Source organism: Pimephales promelas, chromosome 25 (genome assembly GCF_988280905.1).
Source record: "Pimephales promelas chromosome 25, fPimPro1.hap1.1, whole genome shotgun sequence".
Classification (NCBI taxonomy): domain Eukaryota; kingdom Metazoa; phylum Chordata; class Actinopteri; order Cypriniformes; family Leuciscidae; genus Pimephales; species Pimephales promelas.
The window spans coordinates 23,440,723-23,468,174 of record NC_142793.1 but is presented as its reverse complement, the minus strand read 5'-3'; the positions used below and the strand labels follow the sequence as shown (position 1 = coordinate 23,468,174).

The 27,452-nt window shown below is 40.3% G+C and overlaps 1 protein-coding gene across 3 annotated transcripts; it reads left to right on the top strand.

The window, feature by feature from the left end:
* Nucleotides 1–27,448, top strand: prickle1a (prickle homolog 1a). 3 transcript variants are annotated; one of them, XM_089127591.1, is made up of 9 exons: nucleotides 1–16; nucleotides 83–212; nucleotides 18,594–18,776; nucleotides 20,252–20,365; nucleotides 21,825–21,962; nucleotides 22,047–22,250; nucleotides 22,330–22,516; nucleotides 22,618–23,466; nucleotides 25,978–27,448. In XM_089127591.1, the coding sequence occupies exons 3-9, from the start codon at nucleotides 18,606–18,608 to the stop codon at nucleotides 26,793–26,795; spliced, it is 2,481 nt and encodes an 826-aa protein (XP_088983717.1). In that variant the 5' UTR covers nucleotides 1–16; nucleotides 83–212; nucleotides 18,594–18,605; the 3' UTR covers nucleotides 26,796–27,448. The 3 variants fall into 3 exon arrangements, with proteins under 3 accessions (XP_088983717.1, XP_039504125.2, XP_039504126.2); XM_039648191.2 differs by lacking the exon at nucleotides 1–16 and having other exon boundaries at nucleotides 28–212; XM_039648192.2 differs by lacking the exons at nucleotides 1–16; nucleotides 83–212 and adding an exon at nucleotides 14,347–14,539.
* The last annotated feature ends 4 nt before the right edge of the window (nucleotides 27,449–27,452 follow it).

Sequence of the window (27,452 nt, the reverse complement as noted above, 5' to 3'; positions counted from 1 at the left end):
GCGCCGCACGCAGGAGGTAAGCGAAACTCCCCAACAACACACACACACACTGTTCCCCTCAGCTGAGTGTGTTTCGCCTCAGATATGCAGTGTAAAGCTCGGGATCTGCAGTGACCGACGCCAATGAGCGCGAGCGCGGGTCTGAGTAACGAGGATAACGAGGATCTGCTGGAAACCGGATTGTTTTGGCTCGCTACTGGGGAAATATTCGGGTAAGTTCTGATGTTTAGCGTTTCATACGTGTGTGAAAGACTTCTGCTCAGTTATAATGGATAGAATATACGCTTTTTGTAACATTTGCATTGCTCAAGCTTAGACTGATGTTATTATTAGGGGCGTTTAGTTGTAAAGTCTGGAAAAAACTCTGGGAAAGCTCAAAGGAAAAGCTTCTGGTCTATTTCTACACTCATTATCCAGGTCGTTTTTACAGAAAAGGCCAGAGTTTGCTGTGAGGTTGTCAGAAACACGGGTTTCTTGCACGTGTGTTTTGGACTCAGCTGTGCCTGTCACTTCAGTGACAACTGCTCCTTCCCGAACACTCTCCCACGGGTTCCGATCTTAATCTCAATCCCAAGGTTTCCATAGGATTCCTCAGGCGCTGTTCTTCACGCTCTTCGCTTTATCTCTTTCCAGACACCGTGGGAATGGATAATCAGTGCAAAAACTGCAATTAGGTGTGTCATCATTTAGGATAGGCTACTCATCCTCAGCTTGTTTCCGCCACGGAATGCAAAACACAAAAGGTAATCTCATAATTTTGACTCCTTTTTCTCACAATTCTCAGTTAGGCAAGATATAAAGCAGAATTGTGAGATTTAATCTCAGAATTCTTAGAAAAAAACTTTTCTAAAAATAATTGTGAGATTTAAAAGGACAATTATAAACTCCAAATACTGAGGAAAAAGTAAAATTAGTGAGTTTTAAAATCAGAAAAAAATGTTTTGAGTTTTGAGATAAAAAGTCACATTTTTCAGTGCCATTTTTATTTTATTTTTATTCCGTGGCTGAAACAAGCCTCCATACTTTCCAAACCTGTATGCTGTTATTTATTTATTTTTTGCTGAAACTTTATGCAGCTCTTTTCCATTCAGTCCACAGTGACTGTCCGGCTTAAAAAAAGTGGAAGAAAAAAAAACTTGACCTGTTATTTTCAGGAAGTTGATAGTCATGTCAGCCAATTCATTACATGGAAACATTGTCCATGAAGAATTTTCAAAATACCTTTTGTTTTGTTTTCCACTGAAGAACTGCAGTCAGACCGGTTTGGAACGGCGTAACGATGAGTAAATGATGATGTTTTACTGTGATGAGCGCAGGTAGAGCCAGCAGGGAAGTGTAAATCAGCTTTACCGTGGTACAGTAGGGGTTTATCTATCATATCTGTGACAGCGGCCGTGAAGCGTGCGCTGTGATGCCAGCTGCCAGGGATCGGCCCCACAGGGCCCCCCAAATGTCAACAGGACTCCGTTTCCGTATGAAGACACACACACACACACACTCTTTGAGAGACAGATCCTCTCTTTACCCTCATGATCCCAGATTGAGACGACTGAGGCCTGAAGCGTCAGGAGGAACTGGCATTGATGTGTGCTTGACTGGTCAATATATGATGTTTTTGAGCTCAGGTTTGGTTGTTAAAGCCTCACAGTGATAATAGTGAAGTGTTTGAGATAATGATGATAGGGAAGTGTTTAAGATGATAGAGGTGATAGTGAAGTGTGTGTTTTCAGATGATAGTGAAGTGTGTGTTTGAGATTGTGGCGCCCTCTAGTGGTGATGTGAGGTCATGCATGTTCATCCTTAATGTGTTTTAAACTACTTTAGTGCACTTTTCTTCTTATATGGAGTGATTTAGATCAGTGTTTCTTCAAAAGCGGTCCGAGGCCTTCAGCAAACTTACAATAAATGATGATTTCAACTCAATCAGAAAAGCGGAAACTACTAAAATTCAGGACTGCTGGAATATCTTGAAGAAAATCGTGCAATGATGATTTGCTGTTCAAGAAACATTTCTCATTGAGGAATAGAAAGTGCAAAAGGACAGAATTTATCTGAAAGTGAAAGCGTTTGTAACATTAAACACTACTGTTTAAAAGTTTGGGGTCAGTAAGAATTTTTATTTATTTATTGAGGAAATAAAATAAATCAATGCTTTATTCATCAAGGTTGAATTATATTGATCAAAACTTACACTAAAGACCTTTATAATGTTACAAAAGATTTTTTAAAACGTTCTATTCATCAAAGAATCCAGATTTTTGTTTTTACACAACTGTTTTCAACATTGATAATAATAATAAATGTTCCTTGAGAACCAAATCGTCACAGTATACTGATCTCTGAAGGATCATGTGACACTGAAGACTCACTGTGATGAGGACTTTAGTTCGGCCGTTTCGTGTCTCTGAAGAAGCTTGATTCACTCACTTTGTTTTAAAAGTTATTTCTAAACCTGGAAAAGTCATGGAAATAATCAAAACTTCTAACTGTAATAATGAATATACGGTTTTAAAAGAGTAAAAAAGAAATATTCTTTTCAAATCATTGGTTGAACTCAAGAGGAATCTCCCAACAACTTCTGTAATTTGAGTAAGTTTCAGTCTGTAGCTCTGATTGTGTGTGTGTGTGTGTGAGAGAGAGAGAGAGAGAGAATCGAGTGTGTGTTGGTTTAGTCCCTGATACACACAGAGCCAGGCTTGTGTCCGGTGTGTGTGTGTGTGTGTGTGTGTGTGTAAATGCTGCAAACCCTCCGGCAGCTTTAGAGCTCACACGACTGAACGACTCAGAGCGAATAACAGCGTCTTTCATAAGCTTAGGACTGATGACACACACACACACACACTGACTGATGATGCACTGAGATGATCAGAATACACAGATAATGGGCTCTATGCACGGCGGTATTTCCGGTGAAGCATTAGGGATGCTCGATAACTTCCGCCGATCGTAGAGTCCAATGCAATACCGAGAATTTATATTGAATTTTATACTCCATGGTTATACTAATGAAACGTTAGTCACAAAAACAGATAAAACAGACACCCCTCGTTGTGTTTATGCTTCTTTTAAAAATTATATTAAATAAACATAACTATATATAAAATTACATCTAAACGTATGTACGTTTCATTTCAAAGACGGGAGGACAGTAAATTTTGAAGACTCTGCCATAATCCCGTTTTCCTCGGTTTTCCTCCGCTTTAATCTACACAACCGGAAATGGACGAGCATCCTTGCGTAAAATGCTGAACTTATGCGTGCATATAGCCCATTCACACTCTCACACACACACAAACACACACACACAGTGACTGATGATGCACCGAGATGACCAGAATACACAGATCATTCACACACTCATCCTCACACACACACACACACTAACACTAGGGTTGGGTATCGAGAATCGAGTATCGATTGGAATCGGGACTAACTTTTCGTTTTTCCCGGAATCGTTCAAAAGTTAAAATTTCGATTCCTAGTTTCGATATTCACAGTCCGCCGAGCGGAAGAAGAAACCGCTGAACAACACCAACGAAGAAGCGTCTACCGGAAGTGTTGCGTAACCGCGCGTGTCGAACATGAGTACCTTACGTCGGCGATCCAAAGTGTGGCTTCGCTTTTCTAAAAATAACGAAATCTCGGCAAATAACGAAATCTCGGCAAAATGCAAAATTTGTGACAAAAGGAGTATTTGTGACAGGAGTATTTCCTTCAGAAAGGATTATTTCCTTCAGAAAGGCCGTTGGTTAGCAAGGTTAGTTAAACTTTTTTGACCCTGCCTCTTAAAAGAATCGGAATCGAGAATCGTTAGGAACCGGAATCGAAACAAGGAATCGGAATCGGAATCAGAATCGTTCAAATTCAAACGATACCCAACCCTAACTAACACTCACACACATACACTTACACTCACTCAGACACTCAGACACACACATTCACTCACTCACACTTACACACACACACACACAGGTGTGGTTCAGCGAGTGTCAGTGTGTGTGTGTGTGTGTGTGATAATGAGCTGCTTTGTTCTTGTACTGTACGGCTCCTGAGTGTGTGTTTGATGGAGGATGTGGTGGCGAGAGGTCAGAGGTCACGCTACAGGTGAGTCAATATTGACAGAATGACACAGTGAGGACAGAACGTGATTCAGAGACCGTGTGTGTGTGTGTGTTCAGACAGAGAGAGACAGAGGTGATCAAACAGAGCAGTTTGTTTGGAAGGATCACACACTGTGTTCCTGCTCAAGGCTGAAAGAAAACATTAGAACAGCACAAAACCAGATGTACACACACACACACTTACTTTCTCTCTCCCACACTCTCTCTCTCTCTCTCACACACACACACACACACAGTTTAAGTTAACTAAGTGTTTTTTTAAATAGTTTTAGTTTATAGTGATTGTCATTGGATTGAGTCTCACTTCTCTAATAGTCATTTTTACAGTATCAATGTTAAATAAATTAATGTAAAAGAGCATAAGTGTGATCTTGTGTATGGATGTGAGTTGCTGTGAGAAGCGGTGTGTGTGTGTGTCTCCTCAGCACCGAACGCTTGCGTTTATGGAGCAAAACCTCATTGAATGTGTATCAGCGGGTTGTGAACGGCTGACCTTTAGGGCCAGTAGAGTGAAACACACGGGGGCCTGTGGGGTCAGAGGTCACCGGCCATGACCCCGCACACCTCTAAACCAATGCCACGGTCATATCCGGTGGGTTAGAGCAGGGCATTGTGGGTAGTTTCCAGTTAACGATCGGAGATCTGAGGCACGCTGTAATTCAGGGCCTGTTTTCCTCTGGATTGTGACTTTACTGCTTCCCTTAATGAGTTAAATTGTGCCCAATTAAGTGTGTCTGAACTGCAGCCCGAGTTAACGAGTTAAACGAGTTCACTGGAGCATGTGCTCAATTATCTGCGTATGAAGCACTTCTCCCAGGAACACTAATGATCCCACGCTGGGAGAGGCTCTTCCACCTTTCCCTGGTGTGTGTGTGTGTGTGTGTGTGAGAGGGTGAGTGAGTGAATCTGTGTGTGTGTGAGAGAGAGAGAGAGAGAGAGAGTGAGTATATGTGTGAGAGAGAAAGAGAGTGTGTGTGTGTGTGTGTGTGTTTGTGGCTGCTATAACTCGTGTGTGTGGAGACGTGGCGGATGAAGAAAACATGCAAACTCAGACCATTCATTTTCATAAACATTTGAATCTTGACATAATTACATCTTAGTTTTACATTTTTTCACACACATTTATTCTCAGTGGTTGTTGGATTGATTCTCACGACTGTAATAGTCACGTTTACTGTATTAATGTTAAAGTTTTATGTGTGTGATTTATATATTTATTACTATATCTTGATTATTAATACGTATATTAATTTAGGTAATCCGTTTCAACATTTGTTTGTGTGTATGTATATTTAATATTCATTTTAACACATTTTTATATACTTGTTTTTTTTTATAAAGTATGTAAATATTTTTGTGCATTATTCTTTTCAGTAATCAGTAATCCATCTGAACGTTTTACAGAATTAGTTAAAACAAGTAATTTAAATTGGCAGAAATTAGAGGCAGTAAAACATGTATAACGCTGTCTGCTGTATAAATACTTCAAAAAAATAATTTAAGTATATTTTAGTGTAACATATATTTCATAAATTACTTTTTTATGTGTGTATATATATATATATTGCATTATGACAATGAGAACTGAAGGAAAATACTTAATTGTTATGGAAAATAATGTAAATCGGTGTAATAAAACGTAATGGCCCTAAAACAGTTGAATCTTTAAACGAATAGAATCGCATCAGATTGTGTTAATGCTGTTTCAACAGGCGAACTGCAGGATTGTGTGTAAGTTACTGTCTTTGTTGTGTAAGTAAACCGTTACATTGTCACTAAACCGTCAGCAGCACAAAAGCCCACTCGACCTCGCTGCCCTCAGAGTGTGTGTGTGCAGACGGTCATTGTGTCGTTATAGTCTCCCTCTATAAAGCAGCTTCCTGCCCTTAACACCCCGGGGTGCTGTGTGTGTGTGTGTGTGTGTGTGTGTGCGCTGCTCCGTCACAGTGAGCTCATGCACTCCTGCAACACTGTCAGCTAAAGTTATAGACCTCCACTGAACAGATGATGATGATGAATATGAGTGAGTCGATGAGAAAAGGAAGTCTAACTTGAGATGCACACAGTGATGGTGACATTTAAGATGTTCAGTTTGTTTGAATGGTAAATCCAGCATCAATGACTAGTTGAGTTTTTTAGTTCTTTCTTATTCAATTAAATTAATATTTTATTCAGCAAGGATACGCTAAATTATGGAAACTTATTTCCGCCACTGAATAATAATTTTTTTTTAATGCGTCTTTTTATCTCACAATTGCGAGACATGAAGTCATAATTGTGAGAAATAAAGTCGTAATTGCGAGATATAAAGTCGCAATTCGGAGAAAAAAGACAGAATTGCAACTTTTTATCTCACAATTCTGACTTTTTTTTCTCACAATTGCAAGTTTACATCTCGCAATTCCGACTTTATAGCACATAATTGCGAGTTTCTATCTCGAAATTATGACATCTTTTCTCAGAATTGTGAGATATAAACTCGCAATTGTGACTTTATATCTTGCAATTCTGGCTTTATATCTCACAATTCTGACTTTATATCTCGCAATTCTGACTTTATATCACATAATTGCGAGTTTCTATCTCGAAATTATGGCATCTTTTCTCAGAATTGTGAGATATAAACTCACAATTGTGAGTTATCAGGCCAATTCTAAGGGAAAAAAAGACTAACTTTTTCCCCTCAGAATAGTTTATATCTCACAATTCTGACTTTACAACACGCAATTTCGACTTTATATCAATCAATTCTGACTTTATAACATGCAATTCTGACTTTATGTCTCAGAATTGCATGTTATAAAGTCAGAATTGATTGATATAAAGTCGAAATTGCGTGTTGTAAAGTCAGAATTGCGAGATGTAAACTCAAAATTGTGAGATAAAAAGTCACAATATTCCCTTTTTTATTTTTCATTCTGTAGCGGAAAACAAACTTCCATACTAAATTGACACAGTGTAAGAAAAGACATTTATGTTATTTCAAATAAACTTTCTATTTATCACAGAATCATATACAAATAAATGAATGATGTTTCCACAAAAATATTAAGTGATTTCAACATTGATAGTAATCATAAATGTTTCTTGAGCATCAAATCATCATATTAGAGTGATTTCTGAAGGATCATGTGACACTGAAGACTGGAGTAATGATGCTAAAAATCCAGCTTTGATCACAGGAATAAATTACACTGTACTATATATTCACATAGAAAACAGATATGTTAAATCATAATAATATTTCACAATTTTTACTGTATTTTTGATCAAATAAATGCAGCCTTTGTGAGCATGGGAGACTTTTATTTTTAAAACATTACAAAAATCTCACCGAATCCAAATTTTAGTCGTGTGTATGAAATCAGCCTTATCAAGGTCAAGAGTTCATCAGTAACATCAGAGCGGAATCAGAAAATGTTTGTAAATGTTTTTTCCTGTGTGAGTGTGTATCTCTGTAAGTCAATATCAGGGCGACAGCGGTTGACCTCTCGCTATTCTTCAGGCCTTTGCTTTTTACAGTAGGATAACAGCGCTTTATTGTTCTTTATGGCTGTTCCTTTGTTAGTCCGCTGTTCTGATAACGGCCATTGGCAGGTCATTAAAGTCCCAGAACGGCCTCTTTTATGATAAGGAGTGGACACAACTGAGGTCTATCTGGAACAATAGCTGTTAACAGTCATAAATAGCAGACAAACTCAGGGCCATCGCACCAGTCTGACCCTCAAAGCCGAGACCCGCAGAGCATGCTGGGATATCTCCAGCCAATACGCACAATAGAACGATGTTTAGCGATGGCTATTACAGGAACACAGTCGTCAGTGTGATAATTGGCCCACATTAAGAGTCTGAATTTAGCACGCTGTCAAATATGGGTCAATCCTTTGGGACTCGAGTTAAAGGATCAGTTTCCTTCAGAATTAAATTTCCTCCTCCACGTCATCTAAGATGCGTCTTGTGGCGCACGTGATCAGAGCTACAGACTGAAACATGCTCTCACATGACGGGCGAGAAACAGGACTAAAGCCGAGCTATGGAGTCAAGGAATCAAATGTAATGATATTTCATGTTTATGTACACTACCAGTCAAAAGTTTTGGATGTACGTCATTTTAAAAACAATCACATTGAAAGGTCATGTGACGCAAAGTATAGATGCCCTTAAATGCCCTTTACAAAAATAAATAAATGGTAAAACAACTAGGGCTGGGTAATGAATATCGATTTCTCAATATTAATCGATTCTCATTTTTACGAACCGATATCGATTCTTAAAGATTTAGTTCACTTTTGAAAAAACTTTTGCTGATAATTTACTCACCCCCATGTCATCCAAGATGTCCACGTCTTTCTTTCCTCAGTCGAAAAGAAATTAAGGTTTTTGATGAAAACATTCCAGGATTTTTCTCCTTATAATGGACTTCCATGGGAACCAGGTCCAACCGAGGTCCAAACGACAGTTATAGTTACAGTTACAGATGCAGCTTCAAATGTCTTTAAATGACACCAGACGATGAATAAGGGTCTTATCATGCGAAACGATCGGTTATTTCAAAACTTATTCCAAAAATGTAACTTTTCTAAGGACAAATGCTAGCCTTGCTCCATTCTGTGAGGCGTGTTTGCAACGTCACATAATACGTAATTACGTTCAAAAGGTCACGGGCGACGTAGCCGGAAGTACAGAGTCAGAGTGTTTACAAGTTGAACGCATTGGTTGAACGTGCAAACTAACTCAAACGCCGTTTACAAAAAAGGAATTAAAAGGTAAAACAACGATGTCGGACGATTTTGATTCTGTGCTTCCGGCTACGTCGCCCGTGACCTTTTGAGCGTAATTACGTATTACGTGACGCTGCAAACGCGCCTCACAATATATTACAAGGCTAGCATTTGTCCTTAGAAAAGTTACATTTTTGGAATAAGCTTTGAAATAACCGATCGTTTCGCATGATAAGACCCTTATTCATCGTCTGGTGTCGTTTAAAGACATTTGAAGCTGCATCTGTAACTGTTATTAACTGTCGTTTGGACCTCGGTTGGACCTGGTTCCCATTGAAGTCCATTATAAGGAGAAAAATCCTGGAATGTTTTCATCAAAAACCTTAATTTCTTTTCGACTGAGGAAAGAAAGACATGGACATCTTGGATGACATAGGGGTGAATAATTTATCAGCAAAAGTTTTTTCTAATCCTTTAAATCTCAAGAATCGATTAGTCATCCTGTTTCATTTGAATGAATGGAACACTGTATTGCGGCTGCGCGCATCCAAAAAAACGCTCTAGATAACTCGAGAAAGAGTTATTTATATATATATTTTGCTTATTAATGCATATTTAAATAAATCTGGCAAGTTTTTATGACAGCCACCATTTAAATGTTTATATTTTATATAATCTTCTTATTATAAAAAATAAAAAAAAGTGTAATTTAAGTGTTTGTATAGCTACAAAACAGTTCATTATTACCTTCAAATTAGGCTAATGAAGCCTAGTAGGCTACAACTAGACTCCCATAGTTTACAGCATTAGTTAAGAGATTTGATTTCCTTGAGAAAATTTGCCATTTATTATAACTGATATCCAAAATAGTCAAAATTGAATCGAATCGGAATCGAAATCGAATCGAATTGCAAGCTTGTGAATCGAAATCGAATCGAATTGTGAAATTTGTGTCTAAAAACAACGATGTCGGACAATTTTGATGTTGAGTTTATCGCCCTACTCAACATTTCTGAACAAGAACACGCGTGGCCTTTACGCCTGATGATGTAATGTGTGTCGCATCACAGCTAGTGGAAGACGAGCATTTGTGGTTAAAAGTGTTTATTTTGTTAAATGTCGGCTGGTTTGTCTAGATCAGACTCTTATTCCTCGGCTGGATCGTGTCGAGACTTTGAAGCTGCACTGAAACTCACATCTGGACCTTCGACCTGTTGGAGTGTGTTCCTCAAAAACCTTCATTTCTTGTCTACTGAACATGAACATCTTGGATGAAGTGGGGGCAAGTTTTAAAGTGAACTCATCTGTTAATGGCGCAGGATCTTCAGAGTGCGTCAGGACATGCCGGGTCAAAATGGCCTTTCGGTTTTACAACCGTGAGTTTCAAGCCAGGTGTGAGGAGCTGTTTGAACCGCTGTGGCCATGAGGGGGCCGGAGGGGGCAGATTTACGACCCTGTGGTGCTTAGAAAGGATCCCAGGTCAGGGATGTGTGACTTGTCCTGTTTTATATTGCACAGGAATCCTTGTTCAACCCTGAACTGTGAAACGAGAGCCACAACAGAGCGTCGGCGTGATGGATGGGTCTATTTCCAGGGTCGTCCTGAAACGGGGATAGATAGAGTCCTCATTTGAGGGGCTCTTCTCAAGGGTTTTTGGGAAACCATTGGTATTTTTGGCTCAGAAGTTTGTACAAATGACTTCATTCACGTCCGTCAGTGTTTGCAGGGTGTGGCGGTCGCTGACCTGAGGCTCGACACTCTACGGCTCATTTAGTTTCGTTTTTCAGTGCAAATGTCTAAGGTCTTAAAATCGAGATGATTTTAAAGAAATACTCTTCAAAATTAAAATTATGTCATCATTAACTCGCCATAAAGTTGTTTCAAACCTGTATGAGTTTCTATCTTCTGCTGAACACAGATGAAGATAGTGTGGAGAATGTCGGTAATCAAACAGCTGATGGACGCCATTGACTTCCATAGTAGGATAAAAAATAGTTACACTTTTTAAAGCTGTATTTGTTAGAGTGTAATATTATATTTAAATACTGAGTAATATTAAACAACATGTACTTACTATAGGGTTAGGGTAGGATTTGGTTGAGGGTTAGTTGCATGTTATTATCCATAATTTACTGTTATTATTACGGTAAGTACGTGTAATGTATGTAACAAGGACACTGTAAAATAAAGTGTTACCAAAAATACTCTGGAAGTCTATAGGGTCTATCATCTGTTTGATTCGCGACAATCTTCACAATATCTTCCATCTGAGTTCAGCAGAAGAGGTTTGAAACAAGTAAATGATGACATATGCCTTTAATAGAGATGCAAAATGTCAAAGATCAAAAAAAAATCTTCCAGTGGTGTCAGAAAAACCAAAAACCACTAGAACGTTTTCGCACAAAAATACTGAGGACGAGCAGCAACTATCAAGATGAATATATTGCTCGGTATACTAACAAAATGAGACCAAAACTATGTTCCAGTGGTTGTTTGAGGCCTGTGAATGAAAGACGACGCGGTTGAAGTGACTCTTTGCAGTTTCTGAAGCGTACAGAGGACCGAAAATATAGCATTTCTGAAAACAATTATCCATTTTGACTCTCTTTTACATCCACACTGTAGTTTTAAAGTAGGCTACTCAACGTTTGTGATGCATGAGAAGCTAGTCAGGGGGTTTGTTTATCTTTCGGTGAGCTGTTAAAACCAGGGGGGCTCAATCCCCTCTTCCTCTTTGTTTCTGCAACACAAAGGGCTGTGCTGTGGTCCGGGTCCTGCTGGGTTTGCACCTCTGTGGCCTTGAACGCAACAATGGTGTTGTCCTCCAAAAAACCTCCATCCCATTACCAGCCCTTTTATTCAAGGCAGCGGTCGTAAAAAAGCTCAGTGAACAGTCGGCATCTATTATCGGCTTGCTATATTTGTAGGGTAGATTTTATGATTTTTGGAAATCGGGGTTTAAGCTGCAGTTGTTGTCCTGTTCCTTTTCTCCATTCTGTCACTGATGGAGTTTTGGTTCCTTGCCGCTGTCGCCTTTGGCTTTGGCTTGCTTAGTTGGGGACATTTAATTTATATTATTATTGATCTCATGCATTGACAACATTATATGAGAACTGAGCTGGATGATCAGTTTTATCCAGAGCGACTATATATATATATATATATATATATATAACTGAAATAAATTATTAACTTATCACAACAAAAATGAAACATCACTGAACTGGAACATCATTCTTCTGGAAACAAACTGTGTTGTATTATTTTCCCGTTATCGCTGTTTAAAGTTCTGTATTGTAAAAAACGCTGTATAAATAAAGGTGACTTGCCTGTTTGGTACGACAAGATCATTGGCCAGTTAACTGAGCTGTTGAAACTGACACTTCTTTTGCACACCCCGGTGGGTTTCCATTTCATGAGCACAAAGTTGTTGGTTTGTAGTGAAATGATTGAGGTACGAACAAAGACCACCCTGGGTAGACGAATTGAGTTTCATAACTTCCTCCATCATGCTTCATTCAGGAAACCGGGAGCCTCGTCCTTCTGGACGGAGAGAACAAACTCTGAGCTCTTGTTTGTTTAAACAACAGGAAGGTCTTCACCTTTGGCACATTCCTCAGGAAATGAAGGCGAGATGAGGTAAACTGTCTTTCTAGGCAGGACACTGAGGGTTTTGGGGTCACTACTACTTGGGCGCATAAGGCCTTCATAAAGGGGGAATTTGTTTTGCACTAATTTTCCAACTGTAGACATAAAAAACCACCTGGTGGTTTTGTTGAACGGTTCATTCATTCTGAGTTCAGACACTAAAAGTAACTTCAGAATCAGCCTTCTTAGTGTTTCAATGCCAATGAAAGACAAAAAGTGTGTATTTCCCCAAACGGCACGCATGCTAAAAGCAAAACACCCATACAGAAGTGGATTGGCTCTGATAGGGACGGCCTTTTTGATTTTCATGGTAAACGCTCTGCAAGTACCATGTGGAGTCTTTCAGGCATTGTGGTTTGGATCTGCTGGCATCATTGACTTGAGACGTAAAGGAGTGACGTTTGACTGAAACTCCATTTAATTTATGAAGGGTGCAACTCGCTTAAAGAGACACTTGAAAATAGCTATATTTTAGTGAAAATTATCTTTTTTTGCAGCCTGTTTGGGTGAATTTATAGCAATTCTGATTGAAATATTACAGTATTTATGAATTATTTTCAATGCAAAAATTGATTTTCTCACTCAGTATTTTTGTCTCGTTCTCATGTTCAAATATCTAAACATTCTTAAATCACATCATTTATTTGAGGTGCAAAATGATAGAGAGAAACGTGTAAAATGTAAGCGAGTTTGTCTAGGGTCACTAGGGTTAGAATTTTTTTTATTAATTCAAAAAAAAGGGAAAACTGGATTATATTTTTCTGACTGCAATTATATTTGATCTTATTTTTATCGTAAATTCACTATTCAAGACAAAACTTGATATCTAGTGTCATTGTTCTTCTCCAGTAAATGTGTCTTTAGATATTTGTGCTGGAAAACAAGACAGAACTGAAGAAGTCAACGTTGAATAAATATAATGCTAGTTTACATCTTTTTTCCCGTTTCTAGATTGTAAAACTAAAGTTTACACTCTAAAAATTGCTGGGTTGTTTTAACCCAACTTTGGGTCAAATATGGACAAACCCAGCCATTGGGTTAAATTTTGTAATTATATTTTTAACCCAATGTTTGGGTTTGTCCATATTTGATCCAAAGCTGGGTTAAAACAACCCAGCATTTTTAGAGTGTACCCTGTAAAAAAAAAAAATTGTTGATTTTTTTTTAAATAAAACGATTAGTGTAAGAGGTTTTATTATAGAAAATACTTTGAAATTGTGTTTAATTCAATGTTATTTGGTGTATTTTTGTAAGTATTTGCAAGAAATCTCTGAGTGAGCATTGAAAGAAGAAATTGGATTAACTTTGAAAGTAAAGGATCTACTTTTCAGTGCATAACACTTTACAATAAGGTTCATTAGTTAACATGAACTAAGAAAGAACAATAATTCTTCAGCATTTGTTAATCTTAGTTAATATAAATTTCAACATTTACTAATATGTTATTAAAATCAAAGGTTGCATTTGTTAACATTATTCACTGCACTGTTAACTAACAGGAACAAACAATGAACAGCTGTATTTTTATTAACTAACATTGACAAAGATTAATAAATACTGTAACATGTGTTGCTCATTGTTAGTTAACTAATGGACCTTATTGTAAGGTGTTACCGTGTTATCAGTATTGATGTGAGGTTTGTATGTATAAGAGCACGAGTGTCCCAGTGCATTTAGACCCAAAAACAGTCGCTGGAGAAACCCGAGGAAGGGCTGGGTGAAACTGACTACTGCTGTAAGTAATGTGTAGTGCGTTTGAAGTGAAGGGGGTTTGGTCTAGGAGCCCACGCTGAGGGCCGAGCTCGGGTTATCGGGGGAGTGGCTCCACAGGACTGCAGTAAATGAAAGAGCATCTGCTAGAGTTGTTCTCCTCCACACACACACACTCTACTGTACTCGTCCTGCGCCGTCGGCTCACACGCGTGACAACGTCTGCTTTGGATTTAGATGGGATGAGGCTCACACCGAGGACATGTAGTCAAGGAATCACGAGACTTTTGGAGAACACTGTTTGATTCGATTGTCTTGAAGACGTTGCTGAGCGAGCAGGTATGGTTTGAAACTTTGAAACATTTAAGTCTTTTCTGCAGGGGCTTTGAGTGCACATTTGACCTATATTTTGCTGTGTCATGTCCTACTTCTTCTAGTTATATTTAGCTTTTCTAAACTTCTGAGTTATTTGTAGGTGGTGCAGCACAGATTTGAAGACTCTGTGTGTGTGTATAAAGATCTGTTAAAGGAAAAAGGTGTCAGAGAGGTGTGTTGTGGGTAAATATCTGAAGCTTCAAGTCATCTGGCTCCAGCCGGTCAGAACGCAGGTGGTCTTTCTCTAATGTCTTCAGTCTGTTGGGACAAGCCTTGAAACCATTTGGTCCTGGAATAACACTCGAGTTCTTCAAAGTTTGGCCAAAAGTTTGGGAGGATCACCCAAACGCTCCGGAATGAGTCGACACGGCCTCCTTCCTGTTTATAATGTCTAGCATTCTCGGATATAACTTTAAGTTTAAAAAAATTGTCTGATAACCCTAGAGTTGTTCAAGGTCTCGGCATTAGGGCATCATAAATATATTTTCAGATAACAGTTGTATGTCTTTTGGAGGGTAAAAACTAGTACACTTTAAAAAATGCTGGGTTGTTTTAACCCAATTTTGGGTCAAATATGGACAAAGTCAAACATTGGGTTAAAATTGTAACTTAAAAATGTAACCAAGTGGCTGGGTTTGTCCATACAGTATTTGACCCAAAATTGGGTTAAAACAACCCAACATTTTTTAGAGTGTAATCATAATTGGTAATCAGACTGCAATAGGTTGATTAACACAAGTGGTTGATTCGAATGACAATCTTGTCAATGCAATATTTTGTTAGGAAATTTTGGGGGAATGTAGAATTTTAAGTAGCCTGAATATTTTGAGTGTGAAATGGTCCTTTTTTAATATGTTTTGCCATCATTAAAGTGCACCATGTGAAATTTATCAGTTTTATTTTGGCTCTACTCTTGTTGACAACTGGTAAAAACACAATCTAATTATTTGCTCATATGATCTTTTGAGGGTTTTAGTTAAAGCTTTGAGGCAAGTTACATTCTAGTTTGGAGTTTGGACTTGTTTGTTTTAGAAGATTCAAAGATGCTTTTGTATTCAAGTGTTTTTGGAAGTGACATGTCATAACAAACGACTGTATTTGTTGGAGTGAAGTTTTATTACTGGCTCAACAGCCGTGGAGGGAAACTCCTCATTTGAGGAGCGCAGGAATCGCTCACATCGTCTGCCAGTTCTGCTGTTCTTAACATTAAATCCATAGACAGAATTCCAGCACTGATTCAGGTCCGGACTGGGCCAAATCAAACAGGTCCTGACGGGCCGCACTAATGGAGCGCCATCAGTGCCAGTGGATCTGCTGAACATTTCCACATTTACTGGGCTTAATGAAGGCTTGTTTTTTACACACACGCACTATTCTCATTAACCACATCATTTTTAATGCACCCATAATGAGTGTCATTTTGACTAAGTTACCTGGGAAAAATGGAGTAGTTATGCAGTAAAGCCATGTTATGTTCAAAACGGTCACATTTACTGTCTCTTAAAGGTCAAATCTGTTGACTGAACTACTACTACTCAGTCATCTAATTGAATCTGGTTTTACCCATGCTATTTCTTGTGAAAATAGTTACCTCTCACATTTCCACACCAAACTTGTGGATATGGGCCATTGAGTAAGTTTATTTGTTTTGGTTGACCTGGTGTCCTCAGGACGCTTGTGCAAATGAATCTGTATGAGAGTTGATTTGCATGGTCGTATCATTTCATTTCGATTAGCCACGCGGAGTTATGTATCATTTAATGTAGAAATAAAACTGCTTACAATGCATTAAGTCTTCATGAAATTGGTCCTTTGCTATGCTGAGGGTCCATTACCATATGAGTCTGTGGTAGTTACCCTTGTGTGATCACCTGGGGTCCATCCCCTCCCCAGGCAACTCACCCCCACCCATATCTGCCCCCCACTAAGGGCCATTCAGCCCTCCCGTGGGTGGATCTAACAGATATGCATCTCAGACCTCCAAAGTCATGTTAACAAGCAGCTCTACAAGAGAGCCGGCTGTTAAACACTCTGGGCTCGAGGGCTTTTTCAGGGCGAGCTTTTTCAGACAGGAACTGCTTCGGTTCCCTGAGGTCCCTGCGATTCACTCAGAACCACTCAAACGTAAAATAGCTGTTTATTTTCGATGAAACATTACTGAAGTTTCTCTTCACTTCAGTTGATGATTAGATCTGGAGTCTCGGGAAGTGATGCTGATGGCATCTAAGACAGAAATTAGCATACTTAAGGAGACTGTTTAGGAGAAAGGGTGTTGCCTTTTTGAGCTCCTTTCCTGTGTCAGCGACTTCCTTTGAAGAAAATATCATATCCTAGTGGATTTGGTGCAGGGAATGTATCTTCTGATTGAATTATATAACCAGGTTAATGTTTGAGTAGTCTCTTGCGGGAACTTCAATGGTTCTTCTGAGAAGAGATTGGGGTATTTGAACACCTAAAATTAAGTACTTTGGTTAAGAAGTCACAGTTTTAAACATTTTGAGCCTCTGTTGGAGTGGGTTTGTCAGGGAGCCTTTATGATCAACTGAAGAGAATTTCAGGCCTGAACAAAAAGCCATGTTGGGTCGTTTCAGTTGATCTATAGATGGGATTGTGATGGGTCAGGAATGATTGCATTTACTTCAACATCTCAAATGTGTATTGGCACATCAATTTAACTGCATTGTCATTCATTTACCCAGTGTTATCCGATAGTTGAGCATTAAAGATGAATTTCTCTATTTGTTGTTATTGTTGTTGTTGTTGACTTGGCTGAATAGTTCCGACATAGGAGATTAGTCATTTGAGTGCCTTATCTTTTCAGAATTGTTTGGACCATTAAGACCATAATCATAATTAATACCAAATTATACCTCCAAATATACATCCGACAAAACGACACACGATGTTACAAAATCATTCCCCCGAAATTTTAAAAACTTGACAAAACATGAGTATTCAATGATTATAGACCTGACTCCCCTTTAACCGCATTTTCAAATGGAGCTTGAACTGTGCAAAAGTATGACACTGTCTAATATTAATTGGTAAATGACAGTAATTAAAAAAAAGCTGATCGACCAAACTCAGTTGCTCTAAAATGTGCTTCCCAATCACCTCTTAATGAAGCTCGTGTTTTTCCTACATTTTCTCTACGCAAAGAAACAAATTCTTTTAGGGGTGGGAGTCCAAGATCATTAACAATTTTCTCGCCAATTTTTGTGAGCTTCACCCATTCACCATTAATGCACATATTCTAGATGCATCTTGCCGTTCCAGTCTAAATTGCTGTGCATGTGAAACTAACACCTGTCATTGGGTTCATTCCATCCATCTCACCTGTTTTCATTCCAAAAACAGCAGCTCCAGAGATCAAAGCATCAGATGATGCGTCACTCAGCAGGACGTGATGCGGTATGGCAGGTTCTAAAACACTGTCCTCAACAAACAGCACAGGGGCTTGAAGAAAGACATGGTTTTCAAGCATTACCATATGGCTTTGTTATGCTTGGTGTCCTGAATGGACTTCAAAGGAGTGACAGGGAAGAACGCAAAAAGATCTTGTCTTGAGAAGTTTCAGTCCTCTGTCTGTTTGAGCTTGAAAGTTCTAAACAGTCTCAAGTAAACTGTTGTTGGGAAAAATCCTATATGGCTTGCATTAGTTCTCAACTTAACCAGAAGAGCGTCCCAAAAGAAGGAAATGGAAAATACCAGAACGCTTTCACGGTGATGATGAGTCAGGAAAATGCATTAAAATAAATTGACTGTAAAAGAGTTAGGATGGTTCAAGTTTGGAGGGAATGTCCGACCACATCACGGCAAAACTCGGCACAATAGCAGTAACAATAAAACTGCCATCGTTTTATGAGTGGAATCTATTTAACAGGCCTGGAAGTCACCGTAACTGCCATGAAATGTTTTAGGACGCGTTATTGCTCATCCCAATACAATTTATCTTACGAGGTGTTTTATCATGTGGTTTCGTGATCCATGACACACTGTACCCTCTTAACCACTCCAGGAGGTCTTTCTGATGAACCTCGAGAATTCGGGAAGTTTCCACGGTGCCGTGAGGCAGCTGGACATGGAGCCGAAGGTCAACAAGCTCACGTTCGGCTTCCAGCGGAGCTCGACCTCGGATGACGACTCGGGCTGTGCTTTGGAGGAATATGCTTGGGTGCCACCGGGACTTCGACCAGAGCAGGTAAACCAATCTCTATGGGCGTCTGAAAGTCTAGAACTAATTGGAATATTGCCTCCACAACGTAAAGCATTTAGCAGAGAACTTGCATCCATGTTTATGTCAGAACAGTACACATGTAAGGTAGGACATGGTTAGGAGACAGTCAAAATGGCAACATTTGTTTAGAAAGGGGAAAACCGCAATAACAACCATGTTACGTAATGCAAAGCAGTCGCATGTCTTCAGTTTCAGGGAAAGAATCTGCTCTGTAATGGCTAAATAGTATCATGCAGTTCAAGATGTGATATTTTAACACAATGTGCAAGTTGTTATACAATAAATGCACCAGATGTGATCTTTATTAAAATTCCAAACTGTTGGTCAATCATTCTGTCAGCAGAGCTAGTCATAGTCACTAAGATTTAGAGGACCTTACTGGATTTTTGCAGGCACAGCTAAACACTGTGAAGGAAGCACCCCACAGGCATTTTGGGAACAGGAAATGCTGCTTTTTATTTACAAACTACTTCATGGAAAATCTGCAAGTCATTATCTCAAGCTGCCAGACAAAAGGGCTTGAAATGATGAGGAAAAGCAGTTTGCTAACAGCCAAGCTCGCAGCCACAACTTCTTTTTTTTTCCTGGCATTGTACACAAAGGCAGTCCTCTCGTGCCTAGAGGCGCGCTGATGTGGCGCTGATTCCAGTCGGTGTCCCACACTTCCCCCAGCTGTCCTTAAGAGCACCCTTGAATAAAATCTGAAGTGATGGGTGAGGAAAAAGGTCTAAAGCAATTTGGAGACCCTTAAAATCCCAGTGCAGCTTTTGTGTTAAATACAAGAGCCAACTGTAATGCCTTTATAGCAGCCATTCTGTGAATTGCCCTGCAGATTATAGGTGATCATTGTGGGGAAGAACACAAACACTCAGGAATAGTGTTGTTCAAGTGCCTAAGGCTCAGTACCAGAGGTAATATCAGCTTGAAATGAGGGGTGATTTATGGTGCTGCTGATCTTCAGGTCTAAATGCCATTCCAGTAGACTGACTCAAAAGCAGCAGGACTCTCTTCATGCAGGAAAAGACAAGCACAGTTCAGCTATTTATCTGGGGGCTGTTACGACCAGCACTCATAAAGAGTTCCCACTCACAAGGCATAGGTCACGGTGTCATAGAAGCACAATAGAGTACAGTAAAAATCGTTCCTCAGCCCAAAACTGGTGGCTCAAGTTTCGGACAAGTTGTTGATAGATGCACAGGAATGACTCAACCTGATACACATGTAAATCTGATCACAAGTGCTCAGCTGAGAAAGGTTGATTTCATTAAAGGGCAGGGTCTCTGATCTCATGACCACCACCAACAACAACAACAACAAAAAACACATTTCTGATCGGATTACTTACGATAGACTTTGGGATAGTCTAGTGTAATTGCTTTTGACTTTGTGCATACTCTACATGGAGTAACTGACCTGATCTGTCTCCATCTCATATCCAGGTCCAGCTCTACTTCTCTTGCCTACCTGAGGACAAAGTCCCTTATGTGAACAGCCCCGGGGAGAAATACCGCATCAAGCAGCTCCTGTACCAGCTACCTCCTCATGACAATGAGGTGAGTTTACAGAAACAAAGGGAATAGGACCTGCATCAGCAGCCATGAAAGCCCCTATTGTTTCCCCAGCATCGCTGCAGTCCAAAATGCCCACGCATCACATTTCAAAAGCCCTTCAAATAGCATTTTAACTGCGACGTGGTGTGGGTGTTTTTAGCTCCGTGGGTTTAGAGCTTGACCACATTCCCTGCCATCACAGAAAGAAGCTTTGTCACTTCATATCAATGTGGGTGCTTGTACAATGAGACTTTTGAGCTGAAGATGAAATGATGCTGCTTGGGGAGACTCGATCTGAGACATTGCTCAGGGTCACAAACTATTTTAACTTGTTTAAAAACATGCATAGTTAGTGATTTTTAGTGTTTGACTCTTAATTTTGCTCTTTAAATCAAGAGATGTTCCATTTTCCTGTGTTAAGGTATCCCAAAACTAAAGTGCTCAGCAATTTGACTAAGAGATGGTTTAAGCTAAATTTCCTAGCCATCTATAGACCCTTTTACAGTTGGTAAACATGGTGACGTTTTTTTGTGGGCGGAGCTTAGGTGGAGGCAGAACGATCCCTCTGGCCGCTTCACTAACGCTAGATAGTAAGGATTGTTAGCTTGTTTTTTAACAATGACTGGAGAAAATGCGAGATTATCTTAATGTGTAAGGTCACTCAGTGTCCAGGACCGCGATTGTTATTTCCAAAAGTTATTTTTTAACGGACGGAACCAGATTGGCCGACCTGTAGCCGCCTATACGCTCACTCAATGCATGGATGATCTGACAGGATTAACGTTACGTTACCTCGGGTGAGTGGCCTAACTTCTACACCTACCTTATAGAGAAACCGATCGTAAAGAGAAAGGGCATATAAATCTTTAGATGCCTATATGGTCCTGTACAAGACTTGTGTGTACGATCCGCAGTTCTGCCGAGCCAGCGCCGCGACCACGACAATGTAAAGAGTGACATTACAGTGTGATTTTAATGATGTGAATATTTTCTAGAAATAAAAGTTCCAGACACAGCATATTCATTTTTCATCAATTCTCGCACCAAACAACACAACAAGATGACATTTAATAATAGTAACAATTATTTAAGCTCCTTATTATGTAGCCGAATCTGTGCTGTTTTGTATTGGCCGCCTCCAGTTTTCACTTTGTTTTGCCTCCAGCTTGCACTGTATCAGATAAGGCTTGACACACCATCATGCAAAGCTGAGAAAATTGTATCTTTTGCAGCAGTGCACTCTGGTGTAGACTTTAGTTGGATGCAGATGTGCTTTTGTAAACCAAATTCGCTGTATTCCGATTTGTCGTTCTTCTCAAAACACATTGTATGCGTTTGTATTTGTCAATGCTTTCTCTAGCGTGTAAGCACATTAAAAGGAACACTTCTTACCCTGCATGTGGTCCACAAGGACTTCTTTCTTAATAGTTTGACAGCAAACACGTTTTCAATGTCCCCCCAGGTGCGATACTGCCAGTCTCTCAGTGAAGAAGAGAAGAAGGAGCTTCACATGTTTAGCGTGCAGAGAAAGAAAGAGGCCCTCGGGCGAGGAACGCTGAGACTGCTGCCAAGGACGATGCTTCATGCCATGTGTGAACACGTAGGTGTTTAGACTAAGCGTATTGCGATGCAAGAAGTGACTGTTTGAAGCTGATTGTTTTATTTAAACATCTTGCCTCTTCAGTGTGGAGAGAACGTCAGTGGAGGGGAGATGGTGGTGTTTGCTTCACGAGCGGGACCTAGTCAGTGTTGGCACCCATCGTGCTTCACATGTTCCACCTGCAATGAGCTCCTAGTTGATCTCATTTACTTCTACCAGGATGGGAAGGTCCACTGTGGACGGCATCATGCTGAATTGCTAAAGCCACGCTGTTCCTCCTGTGATGAGGTGAGTTTAGTTTTTACTGTGCATAGACAAGGCATGTTATATCATGGACGCTCTTACTCATTTATTGGCGTCCTCACAGATTATCTTTGCGGACGAGTGCACAGAGGCAGAGGGTCGTCACTGGCATATGAAGCACTTTTCCTGCTTTGAATGCGAGACCATCCTGGGTGGTCAACGGTACATCATGAAGGATGGTCGGCCCTTCTGCTGCGGTTGCTTTGAGTCTCTGCACGCGGAATACTGTGAGGCATGCGGCGAACACATCGGTAAGCCCAAATGTGTCTCTCTGATGTCTCAACGTCATTTACCACAAACCACGTTTCGCCTGCAAGAAGCTGACCTTTAACTCCTGTTTATTTTCTTCTAGGGGTGGACCATGCCCAAATGACGTATGATGGCCTTCACTGGCACGCCACAGATGCTTGTTTTAGCTGTGCTCAGTGCAAGAGCTCCTTGCTTGGTTGTCCCTTTTTACCCAGACAAGGCAGGATCTACTGTTCCAAGACCTGCAGTCTAGGGGAGGACGTCCACGCCTCGGATTCTTCCGATTCTGCCTTCCAGTCCGCAAGATCTCGGGAATCACGGCGCAGTGTGAAGATGGGACAAAGCAGCCGTTCCGCGGACCAATGTCGACAGTCTCTTCTCTTTTCACCTGCAGGCAATTACAAGTTCCCCGGACTCTCAGGGAACGCTGACGACACCTTGTCCAACAAGCTGTCCCAACTAAGCTTTGCAGACAACCACTTCTGGAGGAACCGGGAGGAGCAGGAAGATCCCGAGGACCACGAGGAATGGGCCGAGCATGAGGACTACATGACCCAGCTCCTTCTCAAGTTTGGTGAACATGGAATGTTCCAGCAGCCGGAGGACACTAGGCCAAACAACCCCTGGATGACTGACTCCGATGCCAAAAACAAGACTGAGACAAGGATGCCAGGCAGTGGTGGGAACGGCAGTCTGGCCAGTAAAAAGTACAAGGCAGACATGTACTGGGCACAGTCCCAGGATGGACTAGGTGACTCTGCGTATGGGAGTCACCCTGGGCCTGCGAGCAGCAGAAAGCTCCAGGAGCTCGATTTGGAGCATGGAGCCAGCTTTAAGCTTGAAGACAAACAGTGGTTTAATGACTCATTGGAATGCATCACAGATGAACTTAAACAAGCAGAGCAGAACATCAGAGACTCAGTGGACTCATTGGCGCTCTCCAACATCACAGGTGAGACTAAAGGATTGATGTTCAAGGCAATTAGGGGGAACTCTGAGGAATAGATGTGTGTGTATGTATATACATTAGGGCTGTCATTTAAACGCGTTATTAACATTTTAAATGCGTCCATTTTTTTTATTGCGCGATTAATGGTCTTTTTGGCCTAGCAAACTAGTTTTTTTCACATGCTTTTGCAACAGGACGCGGCATGCGCTGCAATATGAAACACATTCATTTCAATGGCTTGCGCCGCGCAAGGATGTTTTGTTGCTCCATCGACCAACGCGCAAAGCGGATCTAGCTAAACAAAACAACAGGCATGCCGCACACACCTGTTTGGGTCTGTTAGCCGGCCAAATAGTTGCTTAACGTTATGTTTTGAGTGGATTACGAGCGTGAGACGCCAAAATGGATGCCGATAAGATTCTGAATGGAAAGTTTACTTTAAAAAAGTTGCCAAATGGTTCCATTGATGAGACTAAAGTGATCTGAGTGTTTTGTCGTTTGTTGAGCGATCATCATCACAGCACGTCCAGTTTGAAATACCACTTGATGATGGCCAAGCACACACACACACACACACAGCTGATGCGAATTCTCCGCCCCCTCGTCAATATCAGTACTTTGTCAGTATTTCTTTCACCCTTTTATTGATGGACAGTGTATTTGCTCCAAGTGAGAATGTTACTGTGAAATTGAACACAGTATATGCCATTGTTGTTTAAAAAAAAACAAAAAAACATTTGCACAAAGCAAGCCAATCCACTTTTCCATGTTGATAAGAGCATTAAAATGAGAAAAAAAATATTAGGACAAAAAAAAAAATCAAGAGACATTCAGAAAAGATAAAAATGTGCGATAAATTGCTATTAAAAAATATATACTGTATATATCAATTTAGGCAAAAAGTTAAATGTGTAATTTTGGTGGCAAACTTGAATTTGTTAAGCCTATTGTACAATTTTACTAGCCTGACTTCGTCATACTCATTTTCTATTGAGAAAATAAGTCTGAGACAGCACCATAGGGCTTTGATTATTTATGAGGCGTGTCTTAACCGAACCAGGGAAAAAAAAAACTCTGCACTCAATTGGATAGTCGGACAGACCTACAACCAATCAGAGCAACGCAGTAAGTCAAATACTTTGCATAGCTGTCAACAACAGAAGAACTTACTTATTTTAGAAGTAAAATAACGAGTGTTGCTTCTTTCACTTGGTCCTTCATCAGTGCGACCAAAGGAGAAACCACAACGACCACATGCTTTTCATTACGTCCCATCTTCTTAAAGGGTTAGTTCACCCAAAAATGAAAATTAAGTCATTAATTACTCACCCCCATGCTGTACCAACCCCGTAAGACCTTCGTTCGTCTTCGGAACACAAATGAAGATATTTTTGATTAAATTTGAGAGCTGTATAACTACCACATTGGCTCCTAAGGGACTGCCTCTTGACGGCCCAAAAAGTCAATGAAGAAAATGTTTAAATATCCCAAGTGACTACCGTGGCTCAACTATATGTTTATCAAGCGACGCGAATACTTTTTGTGCGAAAAAACAAACAAAAATAACGAGTTTATTCGACTATTTCTTTTCTTCCTTGTAGGCCAGAACGAGACTTCCTTATAGATTTCCACGACGCATGCGCGAGAATTGCGATCTGAAGTAGTGTAAGCTGGCGTAAGCAGATCGCAAATCTCGCGCATGCGTCGTGGAAATCTAAGGAATTCTCGTTCTGGCCTACAAGGAAGAAAAGAAATAGTCGAATAAACTCGTTATTTTTGTTTGTTTTTTCGCACAAAAAGTATTCGCGTCGCTTGATAAACATATAGTTGAGCCACGGTAGTCATTGGGATATTTAAACATTTTCTTCATTGACTTTCTGGGCCGTCAAGAGGCAGTTCCTTAGGAGCCAATGTGGTAGTTATACAGCTCTCAAATTTAATCAAAAATATCTTTATTTGTGTTCCGGAGACGAACGAAGGTCTTACGGGGTTGGTACAGCATGGGGGTGAGTAATTAATGACTTAATTTTCATTTTTGGGTGAACTAACCCTTTAACTTAGCGACCGTCAGAGCCAGCTGATAAGTTACACTTTTGCCGAATATCTTTCCGATCGACAAATGCCTTGATTGCAGTTTTCTGTTTGTCTATTAAAATGAATGCGCTGTCGATTAATTTTAAAAACAGACGCGACAGCGGAATCTCAATTCTCCAGCTGCAGTCATCTCTGAGGGAAATCAGTTAGCGCTCTTTGATAACGTGATGATTACGTCCCTGCAGATCATCTGTCCATCATCGTATAAAGCCCGCCCTGGCAATCTGATTGGCCCGTTCATTTTTTGCCTGATCATAATTACTCCTCAATGGATCGAGTCCAGACCGAACTTCCCAACCAAAAAACGTGGTGGGTGAAGTTGGGGCTGGCATCCAGGCTAGAATTTTACATTTTTGTTGTATTAAATGTAATTTTTTGCACTTCTGTCCAGTATAATTTAAACTTCTGTGATCCTTTCAGGTGCTTCAGTTGATGGGGATATAAAAGAGAAACAGTTGCTCTACTCGTTACAACAGTTCTCTGAGCTTGACCACTGTGAGAACACCAGCAACATGGGGACGCTGAATTCATCAGTGCTGCACAGAAGCACAAACTCCCTGAAGAGCCTGACCTCTGAGCTCGAGCGCGTGGAGGTCATTGAAGAGGAGGACCAGGAGCAGGTGGTCCCGCTCCCAGAGGAGAGGCCCAAACCACCTCACTTATCTGTCTTAAGAAGGTCCAAGTCCCAGTCCAAACCTCAGCAGGTAAAGTTCTCAGATGATGTCATAGATAACGGACGATACGATGGCCTGGACGTGCGGCAGCCTCCCATGAGTGAACGTACTCGCAGACGAGCGTACCACTTCGATGAGCAAGATCAGCAGCGCCACCGGCATCACCACAGGCGAAGGAGTCGTAAGTCTCGTTCGGACAATGCACTTCACTTGTTGCCCAAAGAAAAGGCCCGTATGTGCTTTAAGGAGGACCGCCGCCAGCACGAGCCGGGTCCGAACGCTCACTACAGCCAGCCTCCCTATGCCCACGCTGACTCTGAATACGGCTTGCATAACCAGGGGGCAGAGAGATTTTTACGTCTCTGTGGGGGCGAAGATGACTGGTGCTCTACCTGCTCGTCTTCATCATCTGAATCAGAGGAGGAAGGCTTTTTCCTGGGCCAGCCTATTCCACAACCAAGACAACCTCGGTACCAATATTACGCTGATGAACTTCCCATTGGCTCAAGGACAAAGTCCAAACAGAAGAGAGGACGAAAGGACAAAAACTGTATAATTTCATAGAACTGGCGAGGAAGTTTGAAACGGTTGATCTGCATCTTAATACGTCTTTTATCAAATGCCGTTATGGCACTTGCTTTAAGCTTTTATTTGAATTGGAATACATCTCGTTCAGGTTTCTCTGTCCAGGACGTATTGCAGTGGTCTTGCCATACAGTGATGTTTTTGGCCAACGCAGTATTAAAACCATGCTTACTTGCTGCAATAATGCATATTAGGTGATAAGTGATTATAGTCTTTGAAAGAACCAGAGGAATATAATATTTATAAAGCCGCTTTTTTAGAGACTAATGGAGAGAGTAATTTAACTTTGCAAAAATGAATGTGTATATATTGTAAAATGTTGAGTTAAAGCTAATATTTTTATATCCCTGAGTTTCAAAAAGATTTTTAAAAAGAATGTTACTGAAAAAATACTAAAGAACAAAGGTTTACAGCGACTCCAATTTTGTTAATCAGGGTTTTAAAAATAAATATGTAATGCCACGGTCAGCAATTCTGCTCAATTTGTACTAAAACATTGTACATTACGTATATAATCCAAAGCCTATTTGAGTGTAATTTTATTAATGGGTCATGCAGACAGATCACTGTAATCTGTATAAATGCAAACTGGAACGCAAAGCTAATAATAAAAAATGATATATATATAAATATATA